Source organism: Budorcas taxicolor, chromosome 20 (genome assembly GCF_023091745.1).
Source record: "Budorcas taxicolor isolate Tak-1 chromosome 20, Takin1.1, whole genome shotgun sequence".
Lineage (NCBI taxonomy): Eukaryota > Metazoa > Chordata > Mammalia > Artiodactyla > Bovidae > Budorcas > Budorcas taxicolor.
The window spans coordinates 29,761,643-29,780,948 of record NC_068929.1 but is presented as its reverse complement, the minus strand read 5'-3'; the positions used below and the strand labels follow the sequence as shown (position 1 = coordinate 29,780,948).

Here is a 19,306-nt window from a genome sequence, read left to right as displayed (position 1 = left end):
AGGCTTTACAAAACTGGCATTAAAATTACAATAGTCAGAATTACAGTAATCACTTAAGGCCCTTGAAGTTTTTTTTTTTTTTTTACCCCCGGTTTTAACCTCTTAATTGTCTTATTTGATTATGCCTTGTGTCTCACAAGTGACTAAACGTCTTTGGAGGCAGGGCTAATGTTTATTTTGCCTTTTAATCACTGATAGTTCTTTCACATTACCTTGCACAGGGTAGACCTTTATTAATGTTTGCTGAATGAATACCGCATATTCATAATGTAGTCACATATACAGATTTATTTACATACTTGTGACAGAGCAGGCCTAGTATTTTTTCTCTCTTACTCTCAGTCTTTTCTTTTTTTTTTAATAGCTATAGGAGAGGCTGGAGAAACAAGAGGGAAACATTAGTTGAACCAATTCATTATAGCCTTTCTTAGCTACCCTGCCCTCTTTTTTTTCTAAATTTTTTGTTTTTTTGCTTTTGTTCTGTTTTGGGGGGCTACACCACACGGCATGCGGGATCTTTGTTCCCCAACCAGGAATCTAACCTGCACCCCCAGCATTGAAAGCACAGTCTTAACCACTGGACTTCCAGGGAAGTCCCCAGACTACTTCTTCTTTCCCATCCCTCCCCCAGTCACAGGGCAGCAATAAAGTGACAGGGAAACCAATTATTGGACTAGTATACAGTGCTGGTCGCTCAGTTGTGTCCAACTCTTGTGACTCCGTGGACTGTAGCCCACCAGGCTCCTCTGTCCATGGAATTCTTCAGGCAAGAATACTAGAGTGGGTAGCCATTCCTTTATCCAGAGGATCTTCCTGATCCAGGGATCAAACCCAGGGCTCCTGCATTGCAGGCAGAGTATTTACTATATGAGCCACCTGGGAAGCCCTTATTTGGCCAATCTCTCAACTCCCTTCTGTATTTTAGAACTTCCTCCTTCATCTCAATTTCACTGCTTCACACTGTGAAACTGCTTTCTGGCAGAAATCAAGCTCATGTCTGTTCCTGAGCCTCCTGTTCCATGACCTTCTTCATCAGATCAGAGAGTTGAGTACTTTGATTGAGTTGAGTACTCCTCCACTCCTGGAATTGATCCACTTGATGGCTTATTTTAGATCTGATGCTCATTCTTGGACCAGCCAGCTGTGGCCTGGGAGGCAGGATCACTTAATAACATGGCAGTACCTTCTGGAACACCTGATGGGAGTAAGTTAGGTGCCAAAAGTAGATAGTTGCTGGCCTCTGGTAAAATGGGAAGGCCAAATTAAACAACACCTAAGCATCTTATTCCTTCCAATTACAAAGTCCTATGGTTTATCACTTTAGCAGTCAAATATTAGGAAGGTATAATTCCTAATATTTGATGTTCTCCATGTACCTCCTCCTAAATTCAGTAGATTGACCTGAAGTGAAGTGAAGTGAAAGTAACTCAGTTGTATACAACTCTTTGCAACCCCATAGATTATACAGTCCATGGAATTCTCCAGGCCAGAATACTGGAATGGTTAGCTATTCCCTTCTCCAGGGTGTCTTCCCAACCCAGGGATTAAACCCAGGTCTCCTGGATTGCAGACAGATTCTTTACCAGCTGAGCTATAAGGGAAGCCCAAGAATACTGGAGTGTGTAGCCTATCCCTTCTCCAGTAGATCTTCCTGACCCAGGAATCAAACTGGGGTCTCCTACATTGCAGGTGGATTCTTTACCAGCTGAACTACCTGACCTAGGGTCAGTCACACGAATTTCTCTTGGAGGAATTACAGTGTATAACAACATATTACCAACACTATGTTAGAATAGAGAATAAAATTATGACTAGAAGGAAATGGCAACCCACTCCAGTATTCTTGCCTAGAGATCCTGTGTATAGAGGAGCCTGGTGGGTTGCTGTCCATGGGATCGCACAGAGTTGGACACGACTGCAGTGACTTAGCATGCATGCATGCATTGGAGAAGGAAATGGCAACCCACTCCAGTATTCTTGCCTGGAGAATCCCAGGGACAGAAGAGCCTGGTGGGCTGCCATCTATGGGGTCATACAGAGTCAGACATGACTGAAGCGACTTAGCAGCAGCAGCAGCAGCAGAAATCTAGAAGCGTATTAAATCCTGACAAATATTCTAGGTATTGAGAAGACTCTTTTTATTCTAACAGAATATGTATGCATGTTGTTGTTGTTCAGTTGCTAAGTCGTGTCCAACTCTTTGGACTTGAATGTAGCCTGCCAGGCTCCTCTGTCCATAGGATTTCCCAGGCAAGAAAACTGGAGTGGGTTGCCATTTCCATCTCCAGGGAATCTACCTGATTCAGGGATCGAACTCCTGGATCCTGAATTAGCAGATGGATTCTTTACTACTGATCACTAGGGAAACCCAATATGTATGTATACATACACATATATTTTTTCCCAATGCCATTGCTCAAAAGAGTTTAATTTGGTTGTTTTCTCTTAAAAATTTTTGTTTTGCCTTGGTAAGCTGTCAAAAGCTTTAAAATTGGAGTGTTTGTGTTGTAGCACCAGACAGAAAAGGAAGCCTTTGAAGAGACAGTAAAATGGCCCTTCACTCAGATAAGCTACTTTATAGAACCTTCAGGATCCTGACTACTGCTTCATAAAAGGGTGCATCCGGTCTAATACCACTTGATTATCCATACATTTTTATAAGATTCACTCTACAGGTCTCTACAAGATGCACTCTACAGACTCTGCAAGTCTTTAAATGAGCCCTTTACAACATTATATATTATGGGCTCCATAATATGGCAGTATTTCTGGGAAAATGTTTCCTAGTAAAGGTGTATATCCCAGACATTTTACCTTTCTCTTAAGTTATTCTATCTAACTTTACTACCATGATCTTGGCTAGAGTTAAGAATTTTCTGAAAGCTTATTCAGTATAAACTAATACTTGTTTTCGGGGGCTATTGTAGGTACTGAAGTTTCTTTTTTATGTGATCATGAAGTTATAGTTTAGAGCAAAGTATTTTGTTACAAAAATTTATTTAAGAGTAGTATTTTTAAAGTAAGTTGAAGTTGTTAAGATAAATATATGATAAGATATAACTTTAATCTGTGCTCTGATCATTGACAGTTTAGTTGAATTGTACCAATGGAGACCAAAAGATAAATAAAAAGAAAGAAAAACAATGGTTGGGTAAAATGGTATAAAATTTCAGATTTGCATGAGATGATAATCAGACTTCATAAGAAACTTTTTTAAAAGAGTATTATTTATATCATATAGTCATTCAGTCAACAGGTTTTACGGAACAATTATTATGTACCAATGAATTCGTTATTAGGTTGCCCTGTAACCGACAGAACTGTGACTTTGAGTGGTTTAAGTAACATAGAACACTGCAGAATAACATAAAACATAAAGAAGTCCATATGAGGGTGGTCCGGTGCCAATGTGGGTCACTGTACTGTCATCGTAATACCACACTAGTTCTTCATCACGTCATTTCCGTTCAAGTTTAAGTCATAGTCTCACATGGCAATTGAAGCTTATGTTAGTCTGCTCAGGTTATCATGACAGAATACCACAGACTGGGTGGCTTCAACAACAGAAATTTATTTTCTCATAGTTCTGGAGGCTAGAATCCCAAGATCAAGGTGCCCTCAGGGTTGGTTTCTGATGATACCTCTCTTCCTGGCTTGTAGACAGTTGCTTTCTGGTTTTGTCCTCACATGACCTTTCCTAACTGCGTGTATATATAGAGAGAATTTCTGGTGTCTCTTTCTCTTCTTATCAGGACACCAGTCCTATTGGATCAGGGCCTCACCCTTATGACTTCGTTTAACCTTAGTCACCTCCTTAAAGTCCCTATCTCTGGGCTTCCCTGGTAGCTCAGTTAGGTAAAGAATCCGCCTGCCAATGCAGGGGAAATGGGTTCTATCCATAATCCTGGAAGATGCTACCTGCCACAGAGCAACTCAGCCCAGGTGCCACAACTATTGAGCCTGTGCCCTAGAGCCTGGGAGCTCACTCCTGAGCCCACATGCCTCAAGCCCATGCTCCACAAGAGAAGTCACTGCAATGAGCAGCCCTTTCACTTCAACTAAAGAGTAGCCCCCGCTCGCCACAACTAGAGAAGAGCCCATACACCAACAAAGACCCAGCACAGCCAAAAATAAATAAGTAATTAAAAAAAAATTTTAAGTCCCTACCTCCAAATAGAGGCACACTAGTGTTAGGGCTACAACATACAGATTGGGAAGGGGATAGTTCAGTCCATGACAGAGCTCTACCTGTTATGCAGGAATTTATGACTGAGGAAAGGAGACAGGAGAGGGACAAAAAGAGGAGAAAACAGAAAGGTAAAAAAAGGGTAAATCTTTCAGGTAAGTTAGTTCTGCTCGAGGAGCTCCTTAGATGTCTCCTGCAACATTTCCACTTCCTGGTCATTGGCCAGCAGTTGGTCACAGAACTGTGCACAGCTACAAGTTGTATTTTAGCCATGTGGACTGCTGTGCTGAGTAAAGATCTGATTACCAAGAAAAAGGAAGCAATGGATATTAGGATTCAACAAGCCATCCTTGTCATGTCTAGAAATTGTGCTCAGTGTTGAGGATGAGCATATGAATTCCTAACTTCAAGTAGTTTATAGTTCACCAGGGAAATTGAGCATGTAAACTGGTATGCTGCTACTGCTAAGTCACTTCAGTCGTGTCCGACTCTGTGCGACCCCACGGACGGCAGCCCACCAGGCTCCCCTGTCCCTGAGACTCTCCAGGCAAGAACATTGGAGTGGGTTGCGATTTCCTTCTCCAATGCATGAAAGTGAAAGTGAAGTCACTCAGTGGCGTCCGACCCTTAGCGACCCCATGGACTGCAGCCTACCAGGCTCCTCCGTCCATGGGATTTTCCAGGTCGAGAACTGGAGTGGGGTGCCTATGCCTTCTCTGATAAACTGGTATACTGTAATATAAATTAATATGTCCTATGGGATAAGTTTGTAAAGGTTCTATGGGAACATAGAGAAAGAATGAGTATCAGTGGAGGCAGTGACCTTGAGATAGACTTTGAAAGATGGATAGAAGTGCCCAGGCTAAGAAGTGATTCAGAGGAGAATGCAAGCTGTTTCAGGAAACTGTAGATATAAAGAAGTAACCATAACTTGAAGTTCTTAGCGGAAAGTGGTAATAAGACCAGAAAGGTAGAATGAGACCTGTTTTTAATGGCTCTGTAATGCTATTTAGGGAGTGGGACAACATTTACCGGGTTCTGAGAACCAACCAAGGCTTGCTGCTGCTGCTGTTAAATCACTTCAGTTGTGTCCGACCCTGTGCGACCCCATAGACAGCAGCCCACCAGGCTCCCCCATCCCTGGGATTCTCTAGGCAAGCACACTGGAGTGGGTTGCCATTTCCTTCTCCAATGCAGGAAAGTGAAAAGTGAAAGTGAAGTCGTTCAGTCATGTCCGACTCTTCGCGACACCATGGACTGCGGCCCACCAGGCTCCTCGGTCCACAGGATTTTCCAAGCAAGAGTACTGGAGTGAGGTGCCATTGCCTTCAGGTTTAGACAATATTATAACCAAATATATGTTTATAAAAACACACTTCCAGCAACAGAAAGAATGATAAACTGATGAATTTTGAGACAAGCATGTGTGTATGTATGTCTTATAAGAGACTCTTCTGACGAAATAGATTCCATTGATGACATAGGGCAGGGCACAGTCTTTGTTAATGTTACTGATTCAGTTGAATTAATTTCTGCCTCTTTAAAGATCCAAATAATAATTTAAGACCAGAAAGTGGAAAGAATACATGTAATGGTGAGAAATGATGAGGTCAGCAAGCTTTCTAATGTTGCAGTACTTGAGGAAAACTATCAAATAAGCATTCACATTCATCTGCCACTAATCTTTCTATATTCTGTTTAACTTTACTGATAATTAGAAAACTCCTTGGCACTTTTTCCTTTCATCTTTATATGCTTATGTTTTCATAAGTAGCTATTCAATCCATCTCTAGCATGCTGAAGAGTTCTCAACAGAATGATGACCTCTTTCTTTTACATCTTCCCTGATAGACTAGTGTTTGTGAAGTAGATGGGCAGTGGAAAGTCAGTATGTGTTTCTTGACTTACTTCCATACTCCTTAGTTAAACTTCTCCCAGACAGAGTAAGGAACTATGAGTTCTTGGAGCAGGACATGTGTGTCTTTCTTAATGTAACTCTCAGTTCCGTGGTGAGAATTATCTGCAATTCTCTGAAGAGGCACTAATCCATTCATATAAATAGCACAGCCCTAGGATAAGAAATAAGAAACTAGACTGTGAACAATTATTGAGAAAATTCTGGAAAGAAACTAGTGAAAATTCTAGCAGTCAGTACCTTTCCAGGCCAGTATATTTGTTTAAGCAAACAATGAATGTTGGTTAATCCTAGTGTTAATTTCATTTCCCAAATCTGGCTTCTTCACCCTTCCAAGTTGACCCTAGTGATGTTCACCAGACTATGAGTATGATATGGCAGTTCTCACAGCAAACGTTTGGCCGAATCTTTACCACACTTTGACCTTGTCTGCCTCTGAAATTATCTTATTTCCCTCTTATCCTAAGCATGCCTCCTGTATCTTCTTCTACTGCCCCTCACCCCTTACTCTGACTGTATGAAGCAGGAAATGAGTAAATATAATTAAGCCCATGCATTCAAGTTCTTTTGTTTTTGCCTTCTTGTAGCTCCAAGAAATGAGAATGGCTTTGTGTTTGTTCTAATTTCTTTGTTAGGAACTATGAAACTAGAAAAAGAAAATAAATGAAATTACAAAGAATTAGAGTTGTTGTATCTGTTAGAACAACTTCAAACGTATAATTATACAGAGAAAATCCAGAAGCTCTTTTAAATCATGAAATATTGCAAGCCAAAAAGGAAATTAGAGGAATAACATAGCAAATACAAATGTACCCAATACAGAGCATTGTGAAATACAAACATTTTCCCAGTATGTTTATTTTTCTTAAGAAATAAGCACCACTGGGATTTTTGAGAAATCTCAGTGATGGGCAAATCTTTTTATCACTTGAGGTCAGAACCAGCTGGGAAATAACAGAGAGTCAGAATAGAGCAGGCTGGTAAAGGAAATTCCCACCGTTGACCCCTAGATGAAGCCAACTTACACTTCAGAAACAAGCTCAGAGCCTGACACTGGAGGAGTAGATCAGAGTATTTTGGAGGTTGTTTTTATTCATTTTTCTGTAGGCAGGCTCACTTCTAAGAGATACCCAGATAGTTTCTCCTTCCAAACTTACCAATCAGTTAGGTGTGAAAGGTGGGGCAGGTGTAGAAATAGAAAATACTGCAGCTTGTAAAGTTCCCTCCATGTGAAAAGAAACATCAGGGATGAGAAGTAAACATTTTCCCTTAAAACACAGCTAAAGCCACATTTTTAACATCCTTTTTTGGATCCTATTCTCTTCCTTACCTTTCCTCTAGTCCAGAAGTAACCTCTACTTAAATTTTAAGATCCTTGTGTGTAACAAGCACTTAGTACAAGTACTAGAGTTTTGATTCTAAGTAATAGAATGCTTCCATGTAAGGAAAATATTGGCTGACAGTTCTTCATAATATTGACTATAACATCTATATGTACATTGATTTCAAGATACCCTAATAGTCTGATGGAAAGGATATAAAAGATGATGATACTAGATAGGAATAGAGTTTGAATCCAAGGATGTTAGTGCTCAACTATTATGTTCTAAGTGCTGAAAGATCATCATGGTTTTAGCAATAACATAGCTAAGAAAACATAGTTTAGTGCTATCTCAATACAAAAAAGAAAGCATCAAAAAATTTATCTCTTTCCACTGAAAACAAAATGGGCATTCTGCTGACACTTGCCTTCTGAAATATTTCAACATTCCAGGCTACTGAGATTTTTTTTCAACTCTTATAAACAAATCCCAATATCCATTAAAATATTTTCTGATTTATTTTCCAAATTTTTTCAGGTGAATAGCAAGTTGTATTTGTTTAGCTTCCATTATTTCCTCTTGATAAATTAGATACATTTTAAATTGAACAGAGGTACCAAGAGGCTACTGAATGAAGAGAATGTTTGGTAGTGAATGATATAATGGAAAATTGCTATAATAAGTAGCTAGGAAGGGACATAGTTATACAGAAACATTTTAGTTGAAGTGGTAGCATATTATTAGGGGCAGAGCTGAGCTGTCCAGAAAAATTGGCCTGTTAAATGGAATAGGAGCATCAGTAATATCCTCTCTTAGTATCTGGAATTAAAAGTTGCCAGTTAAAGCTACTAGGTAACTCTGGTTTCTTCTCAGTGAAATATATGAGCCAGTAACACTGCTAGCTCCTAAGGTTATTTTTGCTACTATTCACAGCAGATAGTTTTCTGGGTCAGGAAACCATAGAAGTAGTATATGCATAAAGTAATATATGAATGATTTTCAAGTGTAGTATAATTGTTTTCTTACAGATTTTGGGTTTGGTTGCAATATACTGTTGAAGTTTGCACAGTGTTCTATTGTATATGTCATATACAGTACCTTGTTGGTTAGCTTCATGAAGCCCTTAATTTATTAATGTTAATAATTGGCCACTTGTGTGTCAAAACCAGAAAGCATTTATATAATTGTATTCCAAAAAGAATATTATAAATATTCTTAAATTCTTAATTTTTTATAAACAAGTATTTATGTATATACACACATACACACACTTTGCCTCCTGCTTCTGAGCAATATAACAAGGTTTTTTTTTTAAGAGTTTAAGACAAGCTACGTTTAATAGCCATTCATGATCCACAGCAAACTAAAATGTAATTAGACTTCATTTCATCTGTTGATTGTGTTCTTAAGAACTTGCATAAAGAACCACAACATTTTTAAAAGTCTAGGCATTCTTTCTCTTTGAAAGAATATTATAGCTGACTCATAATACCAGTGATTACTTTCCAATCTAAATAATGACAGCCTAATTTAATTGACTTTTTCACATTGGAATTTCACTAAGTGAAGGATGTCTGTTAGATTATAAACAATCATATTTTTAAAAAGCATTAAATTTTCAGTCTTTACATTTTAATAATCTAAATAAATGATTTCAAGATATATTTGAAATTTTTATGATTATTCTTTTACATTTATTTCTAAGTTATTTTTGTTACACAGAGGTGTGTTTTAACAATTTTAGTTCTAAACTCCAAATTGTACAATTAAGAAAAGAGGATGACTTTTCACTCTTTTTGTATTATCTGGTTCAGTTTCAGAATTCAGTCTTACCCAGCTAACATATGCATTCTGTCCATTTGATGCCTTAGAAGAAGGAACCTGAATAATAGGTTGTACTTTTATTAACGGATTCTTTTCAGTGAATTTTGTTAACTCACATATAATTTCTTCTCAGTGAAATATATGAGCCAGTAAAGCATTGCTAGTCCTAAGGTTATTTTTGCTAGTATGCAGAACAGATAGTTTGATGAGTCAGGAAAGCAAAGAAGTAGTATATGCATGAAGTAGTATATGAATGATTTTCAAGTGCCTAATTTTCATTGGAGTAATTAAGCATGTGTGTGTGCGTGCTATTGCTTCAGTCATGTTCACCTCTTTGCGATCCTATATACCATAAACCGCCAGACTTCTCTGTCCATGGGATTCTTCAGGCAAGACTACTGGAGTGGGTTGCTCTGCCCTCCTCCAGGGGATCTTTCCAACCCAGGGGTCAAACCCAAGTCTCTTATGTCTCCTGAATTGGCAGGCCCCATTCTTTACCACTGGTGCCACTCGAGAAGCCCATTATTAAACACATCAACCAAATAAGCATAAAAAAAAGTGGGATAAACTCACTGTCCCCAGAGAAACAAAGGAAGTATCTGAAATAGTAACCATGCTTCACACACTTGGACATGTGTATGGCTTTCAAAAGCCAACAACAAAGCCATCCAGAAAAATTGTCCCATTAAATGATACAAAGGAATCAATATGGAATCTCTTAGTGCCTCGAATTGAAAATTGCCAGTTAAAGCTACTAGGTAAACTGAAAACCATTTATTTTATAGTGTATACTTCCTCTTTGTTTTTCTGGCCCTGAAAAGTACTTGTTGTACATACTAACAAAAATAACTTTAAAACTGGCAATGACTTACTGTTTCACTGAGAAGAAATTATTTATAAGTTAATAAAATTCACTGAAAGGATTTCATTAACAAAAACACAATATTCCCTCAGATTCTCACATGTCCAAAGACTTCACATGTCATATATCTGAGTGAACACTTAAGTAGGGTCCAATCCTACTCTGTTTCGAACTGCAGTATGCCTTTCCATACGCAACTCTCCCATGCTGTGTAGCCACAAAAGGTAATGAGTTCAGCTCTCAGGATGCCAACAGCTGGAAAGCAGAGTTCCGTGCTCATGTTGCTTGCGCAAACATACAAGTTGTGTTTCCCACAGTGAGATCCAGCGACCCCTAAGGTTCTACAGCTTTTTTATCCTGTAAAACACAGAGCCAAAAGATGTTGCTGATAGGATGGCAGCATTGAGTCCTGAGACCGTTTAAGATTTTCGGGAGAAGGCAGAGTCTGAGAGGAGCTGGCAAAGCAGGCAATTATTTGTGGTGGGAGGATATGGGGGGAAAAAAGCAGATGTCTGTAGATACTACAAAGGAAAATAAACACTGTAGAAGAACAAACTTATGTAGAAAAATTTATAAGAGGGATTTTTAACAAAGGATGTTTGGAAAACACTCCACTGGAGTTTAATATTCTGGGTAGCACTTCTGAAAGGGGACAAGTTCTTACAGCCAGAGTGACCTTTATACTAAAAATCTTCATTTCTCTGTTTATTCCATCCTGTCCCATTTAACAAACTTGTATTAAACACCTACTGTGCGCCAAGAATTAGACCTCCTTGCCTCTTTCCTACCAGTCATATACAGATCCACACTATACACATAACTCACTTTGAAGTTCAAATACCATTTGTAGTCACTGGAGGCCCACAGGACATTAGTACTGGAAGTCAAAACAATTTGCTCACTATAGCAAGCTGAAGTTAAAAAGCAGCTTCCCAGGATGAAACTTGGAAAATGCCTGAACGTCGAGGTGTTTATTTGGATTGGCTTTTTCTGGACTTGCTGATGGAGGTTGATATCTTGCTGACATATTACATCATTTCTGTTGAAAGGACTTTGGATGGTGAGATTGACTGAGCCAGGTTTTCTTTTTACATAATGTATAGGCAAGTTCCACTTGTTTGAAGGAGACTCTGAGTTGGGTAGAGTGTTTTTTTCCAGAAAAATGTAGATTTTCCATGTTTGAAAATATGATGACATTTCCAAACACATATTGATCCTATACTTTCTGCTCAAGGTTTTAATATTGTCTTATTTTCATTCTGTTTTTACTTCCCATCTCTTCACCACTGGAGTTCTTTGGCTTCTCCTTCTAAAGATTGCAATGCTGTAAAAATAATTATCTCAGATTTCAACTAGAATTATGTAGTTCTATCACTTTTGTGGACAGATTCACTTAAACTCTTGATCAAATTTTACCTTTAAGGGAACTTGTATGTAAAACCCACTCCAGTATTCTTGCCTGGGGAAATCCATGGACAGAGGAGCCTGGCTGGCTACAGTCCATAGGGTCGCACAGAGTCAGACACGACTGAAGCAACTTAGCAAAGCAAGTATCATGTTTGAAGTCGATTAGAGAGGAGTAGATTGCCATTGGCATGAGGTTGACTCAGAACCTAGGTGACATCAGCAATCTGCATCACCTTCTGGGAGACTGAGCTGAGAATCCAAGAGATCTAACTGAGAGGACAGGATCGCCTGTGCTCCTCCTCGGCTGCCCCTTCCATTTGGAAGGCCTGACACCCTCATCTTAGATTTTCTTTACAGATGTCATTGCAGCTGGGTTTAAAAAACAGGAAATTTGCTATTGAAATGAGTCAATGAACCCACTGTCCTGCCGCCATTGATACAACACATCTGTATCACTTTTCAAGATACAAATGGTCATCAGAATGAAGGGAAATCCACTTCTAAAAGAAAACTCAAATGCCAGTTGGTAAACTGACTCTTTGAATTCTACCTCTGAAAGCAGTAGAGTATCGAGCATTCTCTATTGCTACGTGAATACTTTGTATATCTCACAGCAGCCAACACGTGGAAGGTATTTATAACCTTATTTGAAATATGATAAACTGGGGCTCACTTGCCATTTTTTTCACAGCTAGGCTCTAAGATCTGTGAAAACAAGAGCACTGTCTTTTTATAACTGTCTCCAGGGCTTAGCATATATCCAACCCAAACTAAAGACTTGATTAATATTTTGGAGTAGTTTAATAAATATGAATCATTGAATAAATAATATAAGTGAAAGGGCTAGGTGTAAGCCCAGGCTCATGTATCTCTAAAGATCACCATCTTTCTATAGTATCAAGGAATTTGCTCTAAAAGTCATTAATTAACTGTAATATAATAACATTAGTATTATTTTCTATCTCAATACTGTATCATTTCATTCTTTAAAAATAATAAAGTAATGTTAATTGCATGATTTCTGTTATTTCTAGATTGGATAAACATGTGTAGGAAGTTGCTGAAAGAAAGCAAGATCATTTGGATACACATTCCTAGTTAGCATTTATTTGATACCCTATTGCCTTGGGCTTAGAGTTTAAAATATTCAGAATCCCTCTGGCTATTAAATACCCTAATCTAGATATTACTAGATCAAAATTTCTGGATCACCCTGTGAAAGACAAACTTTTTAGAAGCAAACAATAAAACAGGCTGCAGTGACTTTTTTGAGAACTCAGAGGATGTGTGCAAGAGGGGGACCTTCCTTCACCGGGGAGTCAATGCCTGCTAGAGAAGCCCAGAATTTGCCCCCTTTATTTCCTGCTTGTTATCCTCAAATATTTCAAAGCTACAAGGTGATTAAGAGCTCTCATGGGCCATATGAGGGTTTTGTTGAGATAGGTTGTTATTTTTTATTTTTATTAACCTGACTAACTCAATCACACTGTAGTCACAGAAAGTCTATGATTTGACCTCAGAAGACCAATGTTGATGTCTTATCTCTGCTACTAATACAGCCTGACCGTGGACAAATCACTTAACCCCTCTGAGCTCCAATTTTCAACACACAAAAAGAGTATTGACTGCTCTCCTCCTAATCTTAGTTTACTGACTAGCTCAATACCTTTATTTATATGGAAATGTTTGTAAGCAGAAAACATGATACAACTGAAGGTTTCTTCTCCCGCTCTTTCTCTCATTTGTCATCTTTCTCTTATTTGTTGTCAGCATACTCCATCCTGGAGTGAAGAAATTGCACAAACCGATCTTTTATAAGGGCTGTCCTTCAATACCGACAGTCTCAGCATCCTCTTCAGTTATCGGCTCTTAGATGTACAAGTCACATCACCGTATTTGAAGGGGAGCAAGCCTTTCTACTTCTTTTCTAGCAAAACCTGTGTTTCAGCTGAAACCCCTTTTGCAGGTTTATCTAGCTCTGTAGCCATGACTTCTCTCTATTGCAATCTTTCCCTCCCTCGCTCTGAACATGCTCCCAGCCCTGGCCACTGTGGAAGAGCCTCCCGCTCAAATTGCTCCTCAGAAGATGCAATTACATGGACTCATAGTAGCCTCTCTTCTAAACCCATCTCTATGTTACCTTCTATTAACTCGTCCCAGTTTTAGTGCTAAGATATAAAAAGTGATTAATGTAAATGATCTGGGAATCTTGAAGAAACATAGGCAAATTTCTCTATCATCCTAAGCCTCCTTCTCCTCTTCTGTCCAATGGTGATAATAGTGGTATTTGATTGTAGGCTTGTTAGCCAATTAAATGAGATGGAGCTTGTGACGTGTAACACATAACCTCTGATTATTGACCTCTGATTATTGTCTGTGTATTTTTTCCATCATTTTCTCCCCATGTTGCTCCTGAAGCCACCCCAGTCTGTTTGCTGTTTTTTTAAAAACTTTGGTTAGAAATAAGTGTGATTTTGCTTTACTTCTAGTACATGAAGTTCCAAGACAACTGAATATAGCAACGTGAACATTGTACTAAAATTTACGAGAAGCTACTTTTATTGTTTATGCACTCCTTTAAATCAAAAGAACAAGATGTAAACTATTTTTTTTAATGTCATCTCCTGTGCTTCAGGCTCCTTGGTGTCTTAGAAAACATGAAAGAAACTGATTTACAATCATTTTGGGCAAATTGCCTGTGGAATTCTGAGGACAGGAAATGAAAAAAAAAAAGTTCAGCACACACCCCCGGACATTCCACACAACATGTAGAATAAACAAACAGGTCCCCAGAAGGAAACCAAAACTTTTGGTCTTATGTTGAGAAGCACTGTAAACAGCCTTTGGGAAGCTTATACTGAAGATGGGGCTTCCCAGGTGGCACTAGTGGTAAAGAACCCGCCTACCAATGCAGGAGACATGAGACACAAGTTCGATTCCTGGGTCAGGAAGATCCCCTGGAGGACAGTGTGGCAACCCACTCCAGTATTCTTGCCTGGAGATCACGTGGACAGAGGAGCCTACAGTCCATGGGGTCACAAAGAACCAGACCCCGCAGAAGTGACTTAGCACGCATGCACGTGTATACTGAAGATGATGAACTTCAGGGAAAATCTTTCAAGACAGGTTGACCTCTTAAATTAATTTCTTTAATTAGGTTGACCTTAATTAAAGGAAATCCTTTTCCCTTTGTATTCCTAAAGGATGATGAGTAGTTTCAATTTAGGTAAATTCTGTTACCTGCATCAACATTATGAAAGAGGGGTACCATGTTATAGACCTGTACTTCTCAGACCTGAACAGGAGTCTTTTTCTGGGGAATTTGTTGGGATGTAGATTCTGATTCAGGAAATCTGGAGAGGGCCTGAGATTCTAGATCCCTTGCAAGCTCCCACGTGATGAAGTAGCTGCTGGTCGGCAGACTATAATTGATTTTCAGGCACCTTCTTTGATAAAAATCATTGGTAGTGCTTTTCTACTCCTTATCTATAGTACAGTGGTTTTCAGCTCACAGTGATTTTGCATGTGTGTCTGGAGACGTTTTTGATCTTCACAACTCAGGGCGGACTGCTAACATCATATGGCCAGGGACCAGGGATGCTGTCAAACACCTTACCCTGCACAGGCAGGACCTCGTAACAAAGTATTTTCTGAGCCAGAATGTCAATAATGTCAAAGCTGAGAAATCCTGCTGTTTAGAGTACTATTTTTTGTGTCTCTCATATCAAAAATAATCTGTTGAAAGTGTTCAAAAAAACTGTGAGGAAAGAATCGGAACATGTACTATTTAGTTTGGAGTAGAGTGAACAGTGTTTAAAACTGTCTTCAAATACATGAAAAGCCATTATGCAGAAGATGGTAACCAGCTGTTTGCCATCATCCTTGAAGAATGAACAGGAAATGTACATAAATGGACCTGTGCTACCCATCCATTCTTTTCCTGCATCTTCCACACCAGCCAGGCAAATCTCCCTCTGTGATCTTGTAACCATATTTGTCCCATCCTGTTTCTTATTTCTTGCAGAGACTCTTCCAAATCCTTGGGACACATTTTCTTCTCACTGCCAAGCTGTATCTCTCCCTATCCTTAAAAATCTAACTTGAAAATTTCCATCTCCATAAAGTCTTCCTTCAGTTCAGTTCAGTTCAGTCGCTCAGTCGTGTCCAACTCTTTGCGACCCCCATGAATCACAGCACGCCAGGCCTCCCTGTCGATCACCAACTCCCAGAGTTCACTCAGACTCACGTGCATCAAGTCAGTGATGCCATCCAGCCATCTCATCCTCTGTTGTCCCCTTCTCCTCCTGCCCCAAATCCCTCCCAGCATCAGAGTCTTTTCCAATGAGTCAAGTCTTCGCATGAGGTGGGCAAAGTACTGGAGTTTCAGCTTTAGCATCATTCCTTCCAAAGAAATCCCAGGGTTGATCTCTTTCAGAATGGACTGGTTGGATCTCCTTGCAGTCCAAGGGACTCTCAAGAGTCTTCTCCAGCACCACAGTTCAAACGCATCAATTCTTCAGTGGTCAGCCTCTTCACAGTCCAACTCTCACATCCATACATGTCTACTGGAAAAACCATAGCCTTGACTAGACGGACCTTAGTCGGCAAAGTAATGTCTCTGCTTTTGAATATGCTATCTAGGTTGGTCTTCCTTAACTAAGATGAAATAGTAGTTCCAGTCCACGTCTATTGACAACTGGCACATTTTCTCCTTCAATGTGTTATCTTTCATTCTATGGATATGTTATTGCCCATTTGTATACAAGGAGCCATGCTAGATTTTGAGAAAGGTTAAGAAAGATGAATAAGAGTCACTGCCTTTAAGTACTTCTCAAAAAAATCTCACTACATTGTAGTTACAATGTGGGTAGTATTTAATAATTATTTCTATGAGGGATTTTTTTGTTTAAATAAGAGGGCTTAATAGTTAAGCCCTTAATATATTGAAGTGGGGCGATCTTCCAGGTCAGGAGATCAAAAGAAGACTTTATAAATAAGTATACAGAATATCTTTTTATGAAGAATAACTTTCTCTAAGTTATGTACAATTTTCTGCATCAAATAAGCATTTAATATTGTTACCAAAATTTGAAAGTTATAAATTAGAGCCTGGAATGAATTAGAGTCTGAATTTATGTTATATTTATGGGAGAGTATACAGTGAATAAGAAAGAAAATTTTTTCTGTCTACATGTAGCTGTAAAACACAAAAGAGTGAATTTAATCATCTCAATACACCTTATGATGCTGTGTGATTTTATAACAGCATATTCTTCAGGAAGAATTTTTAGTTACATCTAGGAGGGGAATACTTTGGAACTTTACCAGTATGCTTTAAAAACCAGTACCAAAGATGGAATTTGACACCATTAGTTTGAGAGAATTTGGCACCACCCAGAAGCCTGGCCTGCTGCAGTCCATGGGGTCGCAAAGAGTCAAGCAGGTCTCAGCAACGGAACTGAAGAACCCTTTTAGGGCTTCCCAGGTGGTGCTAGTGGTAAAGAAACTGCCTACCAATGCAGGAGACATAGGGATGCGTGTTTGATCCCTGGGTCGAGAAGATCCCCTGGAGGAGGGCACTCCAGTATTCTTGCCTGGAAAATCCCACGGACAGAGGAGCCTGATGCGCTACATTCTGTGGAGTCTCACAGAGCGGGACACGACTGGAGCGACTTAGCAGTAGCAGCAGTAGAACCCTTTTAGAAAAGAATCTCACCAATAAAGGATTTCCATTATCTGAACTACAAACAAACAAACAAACAAACAAAAACTGAAGAGGTTTAACCTTCATTGACCCCGCTCCAGTACTCTTGCCTGGCAAATCCCATGGACGGAGGAGCCTGGTGGGCTGCAGTCCACGGGGTCGCGAAGAGTCGGACACGACTGAGCAACTTCCCTTTCAATTTTCACTTTCATGCATTGGAGAAGGAAATGGCAACCCACTCCAGTGTTCTTGCCTGGAGAATCCCAAGGAAGGGGGATCCTGGTGGGCTGCCATCTATGGGGTCACACAGAGTTGGACAAAACTGAAGTGACTTAGCAGCAGCAGCAGCAACCTTCCTTGTAGCTCAGTCGGTAAAGAATTTGCCTGCAGTGCAGGAGACCCGGGTTCGATCCCTGAGTTGGGAAGATCCCCTGGAGAAGGAAGTGGCAACCCACTCCAGTATCCTTGCCTGGAAAATCTCATGGACAGAGGAACCTGGTGGACTGCAGTCCATGGGGTCGCAAAGAGTCGGGCACGATTTAGCAACTAACACACCAGGCATTGAGTAAACTCTTTAGATGAATCATCTAATTTAATCTCAACGTATTTAGCCTCTCCACCTGTGAGGCTATCACCACCAACATAATAAGGAGACTTCAGTGTACAAGCTTCTACCCCCTGCTTGATTCAGAGATGGAAGCAGAGCAAACCTCAAGCCTGCATAGGAGGCCATCTCTGGGTAGAAACAGCTTGCCTTCTTTTTTGAAGAAGCAATGAGAAAGCTTCCTCTTTCAAGGCTTTAAATGGTGATGCTTGTATCATCTGTAGTCAAAATGGGAAAAAAAAAGCTGTTTACATTTCATTAGTGGCCATGGTTTGATCTAGGGATAACTACTGGAAAACTATCTGTGACTGCGTTAGTCATATGAGTTTCTGCCAGCTCCTTCCCACACATTCTGAAATCTTTGGTTCTGGGAATGGTACAGATCCTAAATTACTATGGAATTTGTTCAAATGTTAATACTGATGTTCTTTAAAGTCCTTAGGTTGATTTCCAGTTAGTAATACAGACCTTTGCAGACCTTTCTGGTTGTTCCCATTCTTTGAGCATCATTGCTCTTTTTAATAAGCAGCAGCTTTGAATGGTAACCTCAAGAATGCCTTAATAATTCAAAACACAATGGAATCATAGTTAACTCTGTGTAACTGGATGTTTGTTTCCTCTCTTAAAGTTGTTCTAGGCTTCTGTGTGTCATTCAATGTTGATGTGAAAAACTCAATGACTTTCAGCGGCCCAGTGGAGGACATGTTTGGATATACGGTCCAACAATATGAAAACGAAGAAGGAAAATGGTAAGTCAATGGGTTTTCTTGTTGTTTAGTTTTCTCTACAAGGTAATGGAAAATATTTTTTGGTTACAGTTTGCTTTATGAATGAGACTTAGAACGAATCACTTATGGTAGGAAATGTAGTCTAATCATTTGGTAATAGAAATTGAAAAAGGAAAAAATCCTTGGCAATATTAAGAGCTGTGGTTAGTGATTATGTTGAAACCTGGATTGACCTAAAGGAAGGGCCTTATTCAAAATAGTCATTGTTTTGTTATTATGTTATTCTGGCAAGAGTTCTTTGTCCACGTTTTAGTCTAGCTGAAATTCAACAGAAGGTATATGGAAGCATGTGAGATAATATAACATGAGGCTTATATTTTTAGTACTTTACTTACCTATTGAATTTAGTCTATTATTTATAATGAACCTCACTGAATTTTATACACTTTTAAACTCCTTAATATTGGTTAAGTTCACTTTAGTATGATTTTTTAAAGCATATTTATCTTTTGAAAACTATACAAAATTAATATTAGAGCTCTTTTGCTTTGTAGTTAATATAATTTTTAGTGAGTTTTTTTAAGTAGAGCTTGTATAAAAGTGCTTCCCTGCTGGTGCAGTTGATAAAGAATTTGCCTGCAATGCAGGAGACCTGGATTAGATCCCTGGGTTAGGAAGATCCCCTGGAGAAGGGAATGGCAACCTACTCCAGTACTCTTGCCTGGAAAATTCCATGGACAGAGGAGCCTTGTAG

At 39.3% G+C, this 19,306-nt stretch overlaps 1 protein-coding gene across 1 annotated transcript in view; it reads left to right on the top strand.

The window, feature by feature from the left end:
• The window catches only part of ITGA1 (integrin subunit alpha 1), a 164,932-nt gene that overhangs the window by 44,477 nt on the left and 101,149 nt on the right, over positions 1–19,306 (top strand). Inside the window, exon 2 of the mRNA XM_052658983.1 lies at positions 18,453–18,573. Within this exon, the coding sequence (XP_052514943.1) occupies positions 18,453–18,573 (121 nt within the window). The remainder of the gene's footprint in view (positions 1–18,452; positions 18,574–19,306) is intronic.